At 39.7% G+C, this 16,901-nt stretch overlaps 1 protein-coding gene across 5 annotated transcripts in view; it reads right to left on the reverse strand.

The window, feature by feature from the left end:
• Positions 1-15,698, reverse strand: part of SUCO (SUN domain containing ossification factor) — a 73,292-nt gene extending 57,594 nt beyond the window's left edge. For 2 of the 5 annotated variants that reach the window (XM_082371326.1, XM_082371321.1), the window contains exon 1: positions 14,768-15,151. In XM_082371326.1, coding sequence (XP_082227452.1) covers positions 14,768-14,829 — 62 coding nt within the window. In that variant the 5' untranslated portion in view covers positions 14,830-15,151. Of the gene's footprint in view, positions 1-14,767 lie in introns of all 5 variants that reach the window. The other 3 variants (XM_082371320.1, XM_082371323.1, XM_082371319.1) reach the window with 2 other exon arrangements.
• Positions 15,699-16,901: the final 1,203 nt, after the last annotated feature.

Raw genomic sequence — 16,901 nt, forward strand, 5'->3', positions numbered from 1 at the left:
TTCCTTTCTATACTTTCTAAATTTCTACCATGAGCACATACTAGTTTTATCATCAAGAATTCTGCATGTGTATGTGTATATGTGTGTATAAATCCTAATATTCACAGTTAATGTGAAGATGGCCAAAAGACATTAAATCTCATGATCCTAATTTTTACTATCATATAATCAAATCCCATTATCCAAAGTTAGGAGTTTTTGGGTGAGACTGGCATTTGAATCAGTGGACTCAGTAGACTGCCCTCCCCAATGTGAGTGGGCATCATCTAATCCTCTGAGGGCCTGAACTGAACAAAAATCAGAAGAATTTGCCCTTTTTTCCTCTGCCTCACTATTTGAGCTGAGGCATCTCATCTTCTCCTGCCCTTTAACTGGGATTTATATCTTCAGCTCTACTGGTTAATAGGCCTTCAGACTTGGCCTGAATTAACCACTGGTTTTCCTCGGTCTCCAGCTTTCAGATCGCAGACTGTGGGTCTTCTCAGCTCCCATAATCGGGTGACCCAACGCCTCATTTTATATATATATATATATATATATATATATATATATATGGTTGGTTCTATTTCTCTGAAGAACGTGAATACACCTGACATTAATATAGACTACATTCTTTACCTATCTACCCTATTCCTCTTAATTACAGCTTTATCAACAGTATCACTTAAATACCTCTAACATATCAGTCCCTATTTAAGGACAGATATTAATTAAGGACAGACCTGTAAAGATAACCTTAATTTTGTGTATAAAAAAAGCCTAAAATAGATAAAATTTATCACCAAGTAATAACTGTCAAGAAATTTTAGGGCTTCCCTGGTGGCGCAGTGGTTGAGAATCTGCCTGCCAATGCAGGGGACACAGGTTCGAGCCCTGGTCTGGGAAGATCCCACATGCCGCGGAGCCACTAGGCCCGTGAGCCGCAATTACTGAGCCTGCGCATCTGGAGTCTGTGCTCCGCAACAAGAGAGGCCGCGATAGTAAGAGGCCCGCGCACCGCGATGAAGAGTGGCCCCCGCTTGCCGCAACTGGAGAAAGCCCTCGCACAGAAACGAAGACCCAACACAGCCATAAATTAATTAATTAATTAATTTTTTTTAAAAAGAAAGAAATTTTAAATCACCAAAGTAAAATGAAATACCCCAAACCCACTCCAACTCTACTGAAGAAGAATGAATCACTATAATGGGGTCTTTACTTTCAACAAGTTCCCCCAGGTGAATTAGATATGCATGCCCCCTCATTAAGAATCAGTGGGTCACATTACAATGGCTGAGGGCACTTTGTTGCATGATTAAATGGGTCTCATTCCATACTACTTAAGCAAGTTTCAAAAACTGTACTATGAAAACCCCAAGCCTGATGAGTTTCAAAACTTTTAAGAAGTTCAGCACCACAAATCACATCAAGATAAATGGCAGTCTGTGAGCCTGACACTCTCCCTCAGTTCAAAGTGAGTACTCCCCACTACTATTTGTAAGTTGATTCTGTGCCATGTATATCCTCTCTTACACTTAAACTCTTTGAGAATCAATTCCATATTCCTAACTATTGATACTTTAGCCCCTCCCTACAAAGCCCAAACCTGCAAACATTATGTGCTTAATAAATATTTATTAAATGAATAAGGGTTCTGAGGGGAACTGTTTTGTAGCAAGTAGCAGATAGGAAATTAGGTCACTTTTCATTCCTCTTCCCATCAGCCCCATCACCTCCACCACTACTACTCCCCAACTCACCCACCCACCCACCACCCCCTCACACACAAACAAACTCAAAAAACAGAATCTGGAAACTAAGAGGACATTTATCCCTTTTTGCCAATTCCTCCCCAATAACGTGGCATGGATTCACCATTCATACAGAAAGGTATTAACTTTCAGAGTAAATGTAATTAAAAGTCTTGTAAAATTCACATTTGAGTGTCATTTAGGATAGCAACAGCTAACAACATTCTAAAGCCTGGAAACAAAATTATGCAGCAGAATAATCCTTTGGTAAAAGAGGAAATAATAGGGAACATTACAAAACATAGCAGAAGACTACAGGTCGAAATTGGTGGGATGCCGGTAAGACAGCAGCAGGAAAACTATGCTTCTGAGCACATTTGGAGACACTGAATACAAAAGAGCTAATCTTTCAACTCAAGAAGATAAAGAACTGTAAATCTAAAGAAAAATGGAAGACTATAAGGACAGAAATCACTGAAATAAAAAACAAAACCAAAAAAAGCAAAGAAGATTAAGAAAACCAAAAGTTAGTCTTTCGACGAAAATATTAAAAAGATAAACCTCTGGAAAAACCGATAAAGGAGAGTTGGTGATGTGAATTAACAAAATATGTTCTAAAAGCATGAAATAACCACAAACAAAACAGATTTTTTAAAATTATAAAATATTACCAGCTATATATACTAATATATTTGAAAACTCAGAAAAAATAGATGTTTCTAGAAAAATAACAAAATTGGCACAAAGTATACAAAAATTGGAATTAATTGATGATAATTAAAGAAATTTGAGTGGATTAATCAACACCATACACAGAGAAAAAGGAAATCTCACTCTTTCTTTTCCCACTTTTTATTGGGAAATAATTTCAAACTTTCAGAAGAAATGCCAACATAGCACAAAGAACATCCACAAACCCTTTGCCCATATCAACCTATTGTTAACATTTTGACCCACTGGTTCCATCATTTGCCATTTGCTCCTGGCAAGCACATAGCCCTCCCTCTCTCCCCACTCCACGTAATTTATCTCTAAATATCTTCTGTATGTATTTCTTCAGAATAAGGATATTCTCTTACACAACCATGCCACAATTATCAACCTCAGTAAATGTTACATTGACACAATAATCTATGTCCCCAGTAGTGTCCTTACAGCATTCCCCCTCTCCCCACCTCAAGTACAGAATCGAGTGTAAGATCATATCCTGCATTTTTCATGTGCCTTCAGCCTCCTTTAACCTGTAATAGTTCTTGGCTTTTACCTTATGTGGCACTGACATTTTGAAGGACATAGTCCTTTTATTTTGAAATAATATGGTCCTTTTTTGAGGTTTGTCTGATGTTTCATCATGAGCAGATTCAGGTTATGTATTCCTGGCTGGAAGCCTTCATAAGCGATGTTGTATCTTTCTCAGGGTATTATATCCAGAAGCATACGATATCCATCTGTTTCGGCACTTGCAATTCCACTTTTAGGTACTTCTTAAGGGAAATTAAAACTATGTGTACAAAAATGTCCCCTGTAGCTTTCACTCCTAATAGCCAAAAACTGGAAGCAGCCCAGATGTTCAACAGGAAAATGTAAACAAACTGTAGTACATTCATACAATGTACTACTTCTCAGAATAAAAAGGAATGAATTACTAATGAATGAAAAAAGATAGATAAATCTTGGAAGCATTACACTGAGTGAAAGAAGCCAGACACCAGAATAAATACTGTATAATTCCATTTAAATAAAGTTCCAGAATTAGCAAAACTATCCGTGGTGATAGAAATCAAATCACTGGTTGCTTCAGGGAATTCTGTAGAATGGGACATGAAAAAACATTCTGGAGTGATGGAAATGTTCCATACCTTGATGGGGTATGAGTTATACAGATGTATACATTTGCCAAAACTGATCCAACTATACAGTTGATACCATATGTGCATTTCACTGTATGTCAATTATTTCAATTTAAAAATATAAGAAGCAAAAAAGTCAATATTTTCCTCCCCAGCAATAACAAAATAGAAAATAAACTATTAGCAATAACAAAAATTATAAAATAATTTACAGAAATTAACCTTAAAATTACACAACCACTTATAGAGAAAAAATGTTAACTCTAATAATGACCATAAAATGAAGAGACAAATAAATGAAGATCTAATATGTTCATGGATGGAATGCTACTGACAGCAGAGTAAAGACAGCAATTCTCCCCAAAGTAATTCATCACTCAAATATAACTCCTATCAAAATACCTGAAGGGGGACTTCCCTGGTGGTCCAGTGGTTGAGAATCCGCCTTCCAATGAAGGAGACGCGGGTTCAATCCCTGGTCGGGGAACTAAGATCCTACATGCCACGGGGCAACTAAGCCCGCATGCTGCAACTACTGAGCCCGCACGCTGGAACTAAAGATCCTGCGTGCTGCAACTAAGACCCAACGCAGCCAAAAAAAAAAAAAAAAAAAAAACGACAACAAAAAAACCTGAAGGATCCTTACTGTATAGGACAGGAAACTCTACTCAACACTCTGAAATAACCCATATGGGAAAAGAATCTGAAAAAGAATAGATATATGTATATGTATAACTGAATCACTTTGCTGTACACCTGAAACTAACGCAACATTGTAAATCTACTATACTCCAATATAAAATAAAAATTAAAAGAGAATCCTAAAGACAAAAACAAACAAACAAAAAAACCTGAAGGCTCCTAATGTTCTAAATATGATATGGAAAAACCAGTCTAAGAATAACTATATTAACAAAAAAAGCAAAGACAAGTGTTTCACCTTGCCAGATAATTAAGATTTACTACAAAACCACCCTAATTCGTCTATAGTACTGGGATCGCAAAAGACAAGCAACTGGAACAAATACTCCCAAATGCATTTGTTGGCATAAAGTCTCTCATTAGAAGCAGCCTGCACACAAAGGGCTCAATAAATACCCATTGAATGAATGAATAAACGACATCAGGCCTTCCTGAGGCATCTGCCACATCATTAACTACGTAGAATTCACTTAATGATGATTCTAGTAACTAAAACAAGCTTCTAAAAAAGTGTTCAGTGGAAAAAAGTAGGAAAAAGAATGAGATTAATAGCATTATACCCTGTATGTAAATTTTAAAACATATAAACAAAACATTATTTTGGAAGAAAACACAAGTATACGAGGTAAATACATGAAGGTCGACTGGAAAAACACATCAAATATACTCTAGGGTAAATGCCCAACATGGGGGAGATAGGAGTGAAAATGAAGATAGAAGATAAAAGAGTAATGATGTAAAATGGAGGAAAAAGGGGGATCCATACAGAAGGTAGCATAAACAGAGTATGATCAATCCAATCCTAAATATCTGATGTCTCTAGAAGAAAACACAGTCTTTTTTTTAGTGTGCCAGGCAGTTTAGATTAAAATATTAATCTAACTTTTACAAGTAAACTAAAGCTCAGAAGTTAACTGGCCCAAAGTCACTCAATTTGTGACTACAAATCTAGATCTACCTCTCCAAAGCCTATGATCTTTCTGTAGTGCTACATTTCTTATTTAATACTCTCTGGTCAATAGATAAATGAAAAGAAAGGTGAGAAAATAACACTAATCCATTCCCTTAAGAACTGATGATGTTAGTCATGGCTAGTTACAGCAGAACATAAAAATATAAGAACTATTACAAGGGAGGGGCAATATTTACCTCTTGATTTAGAAAGCAGCCACAAGAGATAAATACAAAGCTTTGTAGTGTAGTGGCTAGGGCATGGACTTCAGAGTCAAAAGACCCAAGTGTTAATCCCAGGTGCATTCTCTTGGACAAATTACAAAACCTGTATGTCTCCACTGTAAAATGGGAAAATGAAATAATGCATGTGCAATGCTTAGCCTGGCATAGAATATGCACTCAAATGTTAGCAGTTGTTATCAGCTACTATCTTTATCTTCTTTCATTTATCAAATTCCAGAGTAGTGTAAACAGTTGTCCCTAGGTATCTTGGTTCCAGGACCCCCTGCAGATAGCAAAATCCACAGATGCTCAAGTCCCTTGCAGTAGGCCCTCAGTATCCCTCCTCAAATCAAAATGGGTTGAATGGTTTGAAACATGCAAGTATGAGGCTACTCCAGCTTCCTGTATCCCTTCTGGCTGCGAAACAAATGTGTACGAGCTCACACTTACCACTCTCCAAATACCTTCTATTTCCACTCACAAAAACTTATCAATCACCTCTCTCTTTTGAAAACAAGGCCTTTTTCTCAATTTTCAAGCTTTTCAGGCTATCTGAGACTTTTATATTGCTGACCATTCAAATGACCTCCTTAAACCTCTTTCCACCTTCCCTAGTTTCCGCTCTCAGAGCTTTACTTTGCTTGTCACCTTTGTTTGTTCTAAGTATCTGCAGAAACTCCATGTTCAAAGGTTCTGTTTCAAAAATGATCCCCTCTATGAGGACAGCTCCAGCCAAATCTCATTTTCACTGAAGCCTGCATTTAAGTGCCTATATAACGTTTCCACTAGGATATTCTATTCGCCTCAACTAACATCTCCTTCTCCTTTAAAACTCTTTGCAACTCTTCCAGTTCTTTTTTAACACCTCCAATTCCTCTAGTTGCCCAAGTTAAAAGAAAAAAAATTAACTCCTCTTCTCTCTTTGAACTTTACTTCACAGATTCATCATTTTAGATCCCAGAATTTATTTTCTCAACCACAGTAGGCTCCAAGAAAGCAGCTACTTTTTCTATTTTGTCCACCAGAATCTTGCACAGAAAGCAGCACACAGAAAAGCCTCAGTAAACATCTCTTGACATTGAGATGGACAACAGAAAGGCGGTGTTGAAGACCAAGAGCTGGTTAGAGGCGAACTAAAACCCAGTTCTTCTGTACTGCATTGCCAACTTGCCAACCTATCACCAAACCAGATCATTTACTTCCTGAAAATCTCTGCTCAATGAACCCTCTTCATTTCTACTGCCAAGTTAAGTCCTTGTTATGAAAAACTTCAACTATTCCAATTGCTTTTCATTTAGTATTCATCCCTCCAGCCTTTCTCCTGTAACACAATGATGTCAAAATAACACTCTCCAAACACCACTTCTCTTGCTGATCTTTACTGCCTTACTCCTTGGTTTAGCTTGCAAAACCCATCACAATTTCCAGAATACACTCAGCCCTCCGCATCCACGGGTTCCACATCTGGGTAGAGGGAGGGCTGAGTGTACTATGCCATTTTACATAACAGACTTGAGCATCCAAGGTTGGGTCCTGGAACCAATCCCCCACGGATACCAAGGGATGACTTTAGCTTTTATTTTCTACTCAGGCTTGGCTGCTTACTATCACTTCCACCCATATCAAGTACATCGTCTTCTTTTACTCATAACCTTTCTCATTTCTCCTGACAATTAAGTACTATCTGCCCACCGCAGGCAGGCAAGCAGACACACACACACAAACTAGGGAAAGGTCACTATTCATATTAGCAGCACCAGTGTATCTTATTTCAGTTCATGAAGCACCTGTATTCCACAGAAGTAAAGTATATGAACCACACGTCATTTCTCTTAAAACCAAGTCTTCCTTGACAACTCCAGTCCAGTTTTTTCCCTTTTTTAAGCAACTACTAAACAATTCAGCTCTTTGTATTGTTCACTAATGTTCAAATCAGATATCTTAGAATGTTAAAAGTGCAAAAGAAAAATCTCAGAATTCATTTAATTTAGCAGTAATGACTGGAATGCACAAGAGTATCCCAAACTTAACCACAAGTCCAAGGTAAGTGCAGTAGGCATGTATTTTTTTTTTAAAGCTTCATGAATAATTCTATTATTCATTCCTTGCAGAGCCAATCCAGTCAGCCCCATTTTTTAGATAAGAAAATTGACAAACAAAGAAAAGGTAGAGAAACTTGCCTAAGGCCACCTCCCAGCCTACAGGCAGCAGAGAGTAGTGGTTAAGAGCACAGGCTCAGACTCAGGCTACTTAAATTCCAGCTCACTGCTTACTGAGAATTTAGGCAAGTTGGTTAATTTCTTTGTATCTTTCTTAATCTCTTTAAAATGGTATGTCTATCTCAAAAGAGTTTAATTAGAACAAAATGAGTTAGTGTATATAAAGCACTTAGAACAGAAATAAGTGCCCAGAAAAGCCGCTCAACATCACTAATTATTAGAGAAATGCAAATCAAAACTACAATGAGGTATCACCTCACACTGGTTAGAATGGGCATCATCAGAAAATCTACAAACAACAAATGCTGGAGAGGGTGTGGAGAAAAGGGAACTCTCTTGCACTGCTGGTGGGAATGTCAATTGATACAGCCACTATGGAGAACAGTATGGAGGTTCCCTAAAAAACTAAAAATATAACTACCATACGACCCAGCAGTCCCACTACTGGGCATACACCCTGAGAAAACCATAATTCAAAAAGACACACGCACCCCAATGTTCATTGCAGCACAATTTACAACAGCCAGGTCATGGGAGCAACCTAAATGCCCATCGACAGACGAATGGATAAAGAAGATGTGGTACATATATACGATGGAATATTACTCAGCCATAAAGAGAAACGAAATTGGCTCATTTGTAGAGACATGGATGGATCTGGAGACTGTCATACAGAGCGAAATAAGTCAGAAAGAGAAAAACAAATACCGTATATTAACGCATGTATGTGGAACCTAGAAGAATGGTACAGATGAACCGGTTTGCAGGGCAGAAATAGAGACACAGATGTAGAGAACAAACGTATGGACACCAAGGGGGGAAAGTGGCCAGGGGTGGGGGTGGTGGTGGGATGAATTGGGCAATTGGGATTGACATGTATACACTGATGTGTATAAAATGGATAACTAATAAGAACCTGCTGTACAAAAAAATTTAAAAAAAGAAATAAGTGCCCAATAAATGTTCACTGTTAATACTGGAAATAAAGGATTACAGCCAAGCTCTAACTTAGTTTCATGTACCTACACCACTACACCAGTACCTACCTATATTTTGACAAGCAGCTTGTATACTCCTGAGGGCAGAGCTCAAGTCTCCTGCTTCTTCAGCCACCCCCACCACACCAAATACATTGTTGGCAACAAAATAATATTGATATTTTGAACAGATGTATGGATTCCTACTTCTGAACTCTGATACCTCAGCCTAGGATCCTACTTCTGCCAAAGTATCCAGGATGAATGAATAATAAGAACTTACATAATAGGGCTTACTATGAGCAAAGCACTGTTTTAAGCACTTTTCACATTTTCTCCTGTTATCGATTTCAAATACTCCATAACAAGAAATATAAAATGAGCTTAGTACTTATGAGCCATGTTAATGCGACAAAACATTTTCTACCAAAGCTAGGCGTTACTTTTACGGAAAATATAAAATAATTTTAACTAGTGATTCATTACAAAAACAAAGTCCTAAAATAAAATCAAATTTTCTTTCAAAAAACTCGGCATTTATGAAACTAGTCTGTCGCAAAGGATTGACATTCCAATACTACAAATACTCAAAAGCAATTTCCATTCCCCTGAGACAGGTACAATTTTATTTTTTGAATCTACTTTAAAATATGGTCTTGAAAACAAAACAGGTTAACACACACCTGGCACTAAAGTACAATCTGCAACATGTACGTTTTCAAAAAAGAGTATTTAGTTTCTTACTAAAGTATTTTAAACATATAAATGTTTCTACCTAACAAAATGTTTGTGGATATCTATCCACAAGATATTGTGGATATCTATCAACTCTCTCCTAGTATGACTGCCACTTTAGGGCTCCCTGTCTCCAAAGTCTGTCCTTTCCAATCCACTCTATCCCCCTAGTGATCTAACTAAAAGATCAATCTGACCTCACTCTCCGGTTTCTCCTATTTAAACTAATTCATTGGCTCATCCTCTCAGTCAGGTTAAAATCAGAGTTCACCTGCACAATAATCAAGTCCCTTCAAAAGCTGGCTCTAACCTCCCTTCCCATCTCTCTCCACCAACAGGAATCTTTCCTCTGCCTGAAACAAAATTCTCCCATCTTGATTCTGCAAAGCATTTTATGGATGAGAACTGAGGCTCATAGAAATAATCTGTCCAAGGACACACAGCTAGTGATAATAGACCGTTATCTAGAATACAAAGTCTTCCCTTCGAGTTTCTAAAGACCTTTTAAACTATTTTTGGTAACTATTTGTGAAATGTATGAGAATTGTTTGAATGTCAGGCTCTTCTCATTAGCTCTATATATGAGCTTCTCCAAGATGATCCTTTCGGGTTCAGGGAGAAAAAACTAGATTTTTTTAGTCGTAAAAAATAAATTAAACCACTCTGGTGGGGGATGCTGATAATGGAGGAAGCCGTGCACGTGTGGGCGCAGAGAGCAAGTACTAAAGGTAAACTGTACCTTCCACTCAATTCTGCCATGAACCTAAAACTGCTCTAAAAAATAAAGGCTATTTTTTAATTAATTTAGCTTTATCAAGATTAATATAAGGATTCACACTTGATCTGAAGGTCAGCTGGTCATTAACAGCAGAGACTATATAGTCAGAAATCTGAGGAAAGAACAGAAGTTCCACAGACAGTGGGGCTTTACTTCCAGCACATTGTGAGGCACTGCAGTTTATGTGTGCTCAATGAACCAAATTTAGGGATTATATTATTTAGTTTTAACTAAACTGACTCTCACAACATGGAGAAGTAGCTTTGAAAAAATTCCTGCAAAGACTGCAAAGATAATAATAATGCAAGCACAAGCCAACAAGAAAATAGCACCGCTAAGTACAAGCTATTATTCATCCACATTATGATGTAAAATAATCTAGTCAGTCAATCACACACCTCTCACCATACTACTTTTTAAATAAGAACAAAAAGGTCTGTTAACAAAGTATTAGACTGTTTATTTTCTTTCTCATCTTTCTTAACCATCTAATTTGTGTAATTTATTATGTATACCAATATGCTATTAGTATACTAATATACTAATACCATATTTACACATGTATAAATCTTATAAACAATTAATTACATATTAAAGGTTCATGCACAATGCTTTTCTGATGGGGGGAATACAAAAAAATTTGAATATCCACCACTTAAGGCACTGACCAAGTCTTTTTTTTTCCTCTTTAGGGTGGTCATCAATCTTCCTAGTTTGCCAGGACCAAGGTGGGTAGGCTAGGCTGCATAATGGCCCCTCCAGAGATGTCTGAGTCCTAATCCCTGAATATATTGCCTTACATGGTAAAAAGGTCTTTGCAGAAGTGATTAAGTTAAGGAATTTGAGATGGGGAGATAATCCTGGATTGTCTGGGTGGGCCCAATGTAATCACAAGAGTCCTTGTAAAAGGAGGCAGGAGGATCTCTCATTAGTAGATGTGAAGACTGAAGCAAGAGGTTGGAATAATCCGAGGAAGGAGCCACAGAATATAAGCAGCCCCTAGAAGGTGAAAAAGTCAAGAAGCAGATTCTTCCCTTAGTCTCAAGAAGGAACCAGGCCTGCTGACACCCTGACTTTAGCCCAGTTAAGACTTATTTTGGACTTCTGACCCCCAAAACTGTAAGATAATAAATGTGTGTTGTTTTAAGTCACTAAATTTTTGGTAACTTGTTACAGCAGCAATAGGAAACTAACATAGGGATTCCTGGGACTTAGGACTTTCACTGCTAAAACCAGGATAAGTTGGTCACCCTATTTTCACATTTTCAATGCCCATAACAACATCTGGTACTTAATGAACAAGAGAAAAACCTTTGTTGAATGATTTTATGATAAAACATATAGATAATGTACCCTTACTATTTTACAAAGATGTACCATATATATTATCTCATGTTATCCTCCTAACAACCCTGTGGGGTGTGAATGAATTAGTTTTCCCACTTTTAGGATATAAGGACTAAGGTTCAAAGAAATTACAAAACATGTCCAAGGATGCAGATCTAGTAAGTGATGGAGCCGTATCTACAATATAGTTTTCCTGACCTACAAAGGATTACAGCAGTCAGGATCCCATGAATCAGGCGGCCTAGGTTCAAATCTAAGCTCCAAAACTTAATAGCTGCTTTACTTTAGCCAAGTTATTTAACTTCTCTACTTCCTTAACTATAAAATGTAAAAGTAAATTATCAATAATACTAATAGGGTTGTTGTGAAGATTAAAGGTGCTAAAATGTGCAAAGTACACACCACAGGTTTGTCAGAGATAGTTGACAATAAATAATAGCTATCATAATTATTCTTGCCACAGCTATAGTACATTTATGCCTAAAATACACTGTACTATTTGATAAAGAATCACATGAAGTATGCAAAAGGAAAAAATAGCAACCAGAATAAATAATAAGAAGGATAGGATGAGTCTTTTGTGAAAGTAATCTAAGGTTAGGACTCCAGGCTGGAAAGACAAAAGGAGAGGGGAGACATAAGCAAGATCTATAAATATGTGACAGTATAAATAAAGTGATTATAAGATTCAGTAATTTTGGTAGGATGAGGAGTTTAGGAACTTAGAAACTATAGAGTATTGTAGTATAAACATATAGCACTCATAAATCTACAAAATGGTATGGCTTAAAAAAGAAATGGATCACAAAATCTTGGAACACTTTATAAATGACAGAAACAAAAATGACTCTTGCAAAACTTGTCAAACCCTACAAGAGCATTACGATAAGGGAGAATGGAGATGTCGAGAAATGACCTAACAGACCATCTTGTAGCAAGAGTTAGATCTCCAGCTGAGTCAGTGACATAATTTCATTATTCCAATTTCCCAAGGAAGAACAGCCTCAAAAGACACAACATACCCTTTGCCAATCACACTACACATCACTTCTCTTCCCTGATGTCATCACCACCCTTCCAAAAAATTCTCAAGCCTTAATATCCTATAATGCCTTTCCACGGCCTCAGTAAAGAACAATTAAAATATCTTAAAATTTGGCAGTGCAAACAAATCTCAAAACAAACCCAACTGTTTCTTAAACAAAAGTTTCTTAAATTTTGCACTATTTACTTAATCCCTCAACAACCATTTTTCACTGTGAAAGTCAACAAACTTTACAGAACTTTATGACTATTATTTTCAATACTAAGCTAACTGATTTTTTTTTTTTCCCCTAACAGGTCATGATCTCCTCACTACCTCCAATGAATAAAGTTGAGAAACCATATTGAGGTCAGCTTAAGCAAAAGACAACCCAAAATTAAACAAATAGAAGCATGGATAATTTAAATCTGCAAATGATTTTAAAAACCACACCGTAATGCTTGATTTCACTGCCACCAGCCAATTAATTTTTTTAAAATCATGTTTAAGGGTAGAAACTTGCAGCTGGTAGATAAGTTAGTCCTGGAGATCACAGTATAGTGGGTGTAGACAACACTATTGTACTATAATTATCAACTTGCTAAGAGACCAGATCTTAACTATTCCCACCACAAAAAGAAATGATTATGTGATGTGATAGAGATGCTAACTATTGCTACAATGGTAACCATATTACATTATGTAAATGTATCAATTCAACATGTTGTACACCTGAAATTTACACAATGTTATATGTCAAGTATATTTCAACTAAAAAAAAAAAAAAACCAGAGATCCTGGTGTGTTTTAAACTTGAATGAAAAGTGTAACCTCTTTGCCCTCTCAACCATTTCAGAAAGTGATGAAGAATACACGGCCTAAAGATGGGCAAGATCAAGTAGAAAGAGGAAAGAAAAAACATATATAACCTACAAACAACTAAACAGCCCCCAGAAAGAAGTGTATATGAACACACAAGGTTTCCGTATCTCATGTACAAATTTAAATTTAAAATGAGGTGAGCGGACTCATCTCCTACATGCATTTCTTGGTAACCAACATGCTACTAAAAAGCAGAAGGTGAGATAACATTGGTCTCATTAAAGGGTTCGGAATGAACGTCAAGAGGCCAAATTTCTTGTTCTCTAAAACGTCTATCAACCTGCCAATCAAAATTCTTCAGCCAGGCAAGTGTTTTCTTTTCTTATTTACGTATTATTTTCTGTGAGCAACAACTCTACAACTTCAGTGTCTTTGGAATCCATTAGGCACCCACATAAATGAAAAAAATTGTTGGTGTTTTGCAGAAATAAGCTAAACAAGAAACTTAGTTTGTCTAGATTTTAATATAACAGCAAATCACTCTGACTGAAGAAGCATCTTTACAGTCAGCAAATGTCACACATCTCTGAACAAACTCCCTCGGAGGGCAGAATGGATTTTCCAAGTACAGTGGTAGCGATCCTTTGACTGACAAGCTTTCTCTTCCCCTTCAAAAAACCCCAAATGTGCCAGGGACTAACAGAAACTCCACAAACTTATAGACAAAGCACTCTTCCCGCCTCCAAAATGCAGGACTTATCCTTCCATTACTACGGGACATTATCCAAGCCACACTTCCAGAAACCCCTGTACACACTACACCCTAAGACACTCTCTGCTAAACAGCTTATCATCTACCCCTTGAAAAAGTGCTTCATAACGCCTCCCGAAAGTCTCCAAGAACAGCAACCCCAAGTGTACCCGAGGCCAAAGACTAGGAGAGAAAGGGCCAGGAGAACCAGTGCTCGTACATTAGTCACCTTCACGACAAGTCACGTTTTTAAAATCGCCTGTCGGGAACACATCACATCCGACATACCTTATGCCCTTCCCAAACCATGAAAACAAGTGGCTGCTACTAAGCCCGAGCAACTTACCCAGCCTCTATGTGAACACTTCCCACACATCCCACCATCACCAAGGGCCAGGGTAACCGGGTACAAAGGCACCCAGGCGCCTCCCTCTCCCACTTAGTCTCTGTAAATTCCAAAACGCACCACGAAAACCTCCGCAGAGAGGGTTACCAGGCCAGCCCGCCGGAGAGTCACGGAGTAATCGGTTTGTCGCTTCATCGGAGCCTTGGAGACCCGCACCCTAAAAGCTGGGATGATTTGGGGGTGTGACCTGGGCCGCTCCCTGCCCCCCTCTCCCCTCACGGGAAACTCCCGTGTGGTCGCGGCTACTCACCAGACCAGGGAACACAGAGACAGGCAGGAGACTAGGGCCAAGGCCCGCCGGTACTTCTTCATCTTCTCCTCCTTCTTCCCCCTGCCAGAAGGCGGCACATCCTCTCGGCAGCTGCTACCGCCGAGGCCAAGATGGAGGAGCCGGAGCAGGAGAGCGAGGATGAGACCGAGAGTCCGAAGGGCTGCGGCGCTGGAGGAGCGGCTCCTGAGCGGCTCGCGCGCTGGCCGCTCTCTCCCAGGGGCCCACAGCGGCGCCGACGGGTGCGCTTCACAGGGGGCTTCCGGGGACCGCCGTTGCTGCCGCAGCCGCCGGCTCGTCCGCGCCCGCCTCCTCCAGCCGCCGCCGCCGCTGCCGCCCCATATCCCCCCCGCCCTCCCCGGTTCTCGCTCCGTGCTGCCGGCGACCAACGGCCGCTGCGTACTAGCCTCTCAACAACCAATCACCGGCGGGGCCGCGACACCTCACACACCGCTGAGCTGGAAGAAGACGCGTCACCCACATCCCGCGGCGCTCGCACCCCCCACGAGCCTCCGCGCGGGCCACGCCCCCTCCGACGTCTCAGGCAGCTGAGCCAGAGGGAGGAGGACACAAAGCGAGAGAGGCGGGGGTGGCCACCGCCCCGCCCATCTCAAGTCCCGCCCACTTCAGGAAGTCCGAGAGGAGCCTCGTGACCCTCAGCCTTCTTCGTACGATGTCCCGCCCTCTAGCCCAGGGCGCGCCGAGTCCGTGCAAGGGCCCTTGGGAGCTGTAGTTTTCTCTCCGGAACCCTTCCCTTTCCCTATCCTTCCCAGTATCACTGTTTTGATGAAGAGGTCTGTGGTTTCGCTTCTCACTGCAAGACTGGCCAGCTTTGGAATTGTTACATCCAGTTTTCCTTTTTTGACCACAGTTTGTGGGAAGGCCTAGAATGACGGTGGGGGAAAAGCTATACTAATAAAATTTAAAAGACGTTTTCCGGGTGTCAGTGGGCCGGGCCCATCGAGCTAGGTGCTGATTGGTTAGCGGAAAGGGGTGTGCCAAGAGTTCCTCTCATCTGATTGGTTGGAATGAGAAGTCTTCCGCATCTTTTCCGCCTCTGGGAGAATTTCGCTCCCCGCCAGACTCCTCCACTGGGATCGGCTCGATTGGTCTTCAGTCTCTTGGATTCGTGCTTTGGGTTCGCTGCGGTGGTGCCGGAAGGGAAAACTGCGGCTCCTTATGGGGGAGCTCCAAGTTCTGAGGTTCACCGAAAGCGGGGAAGGTGGTCGTGTACACAAGTCTGTTGCTACAGTCTGAGACAAAAAGTGACCGCTTCTCAATCTTTAAAACGAGCAGTGTGCCCCCCTCGAGATTTTTATGCCACTGATGCCCCTAAAGATGTCTCAGAAGCTAGTTTAGGGACCCTCTGCCTGAAAGTCCACAATGCTTGACCGCTTTTCTTCCCAAGCGCCTCTTGACGTAGTTCTCTTCTATGAGGTGGTATAGAGGAAGACGCACGAGCTTTTGCTCGGGAGACGTCTGGCCTCTGGCCTCATGTGTTCCTTCTTCTGTCTCTGGTGATGTATTTGACTCTTGACACTAAGAGGGAAGTTAGTCTCTACGGAGGGATATTTCTTTTATAAAATAAGAAATATAAAAGTATAACTCAATGGTGTTTCCCTTTTTGTCTTGGCTGTCAGAAACTCAGAACTACCTTCTCCAGAAAGCAGCCAGACATATGGGAGAATGGAGACTCCAGTTGTCTGTGCCTTGGAACATGGCACAATGTCTAGTGTAAGAAATGTTCAAAGCAGGTGTTATTAAAGCGTGGGCCACTTGGTACTCATGTGGTCGAAGGAAAAAGGACTCAGTAAAGTGCCCATCTAACACAATTTTGAACCACGTAATTTCCTTGTAAACCTTCTAAGTTGAATTAGTTGTTAATTGTATTCCCAGGGAACAGAATGTTTTGACTCATTCTAAAATTCTTACTATAAGTCAACTGGATATTAGAAAAATTCTACATAGGATGATTTGGTTTTAGAAGAATTCATCCTAAACTAATTTTTCTGGCAATAATTAGGTAACAGTTCTAATGATCTGTTCATGGCACTTTTAGTATATGACAATAAAATCACTTCATCTCTCTCACTGCAGTAGGCAAGCACTTAACTCG

This window comes from Balaenoptera borealis, assembly GCF_965194805.1.
Source record: "Balaenoptera borealis genome assembly, chromosome: 1".
NCBI lineage: Eukaryota > Metazoa > Chordata > Mammalia > Artiodactyla > Balaenopteridae > Balaenoptera > Balaenoptera borealis.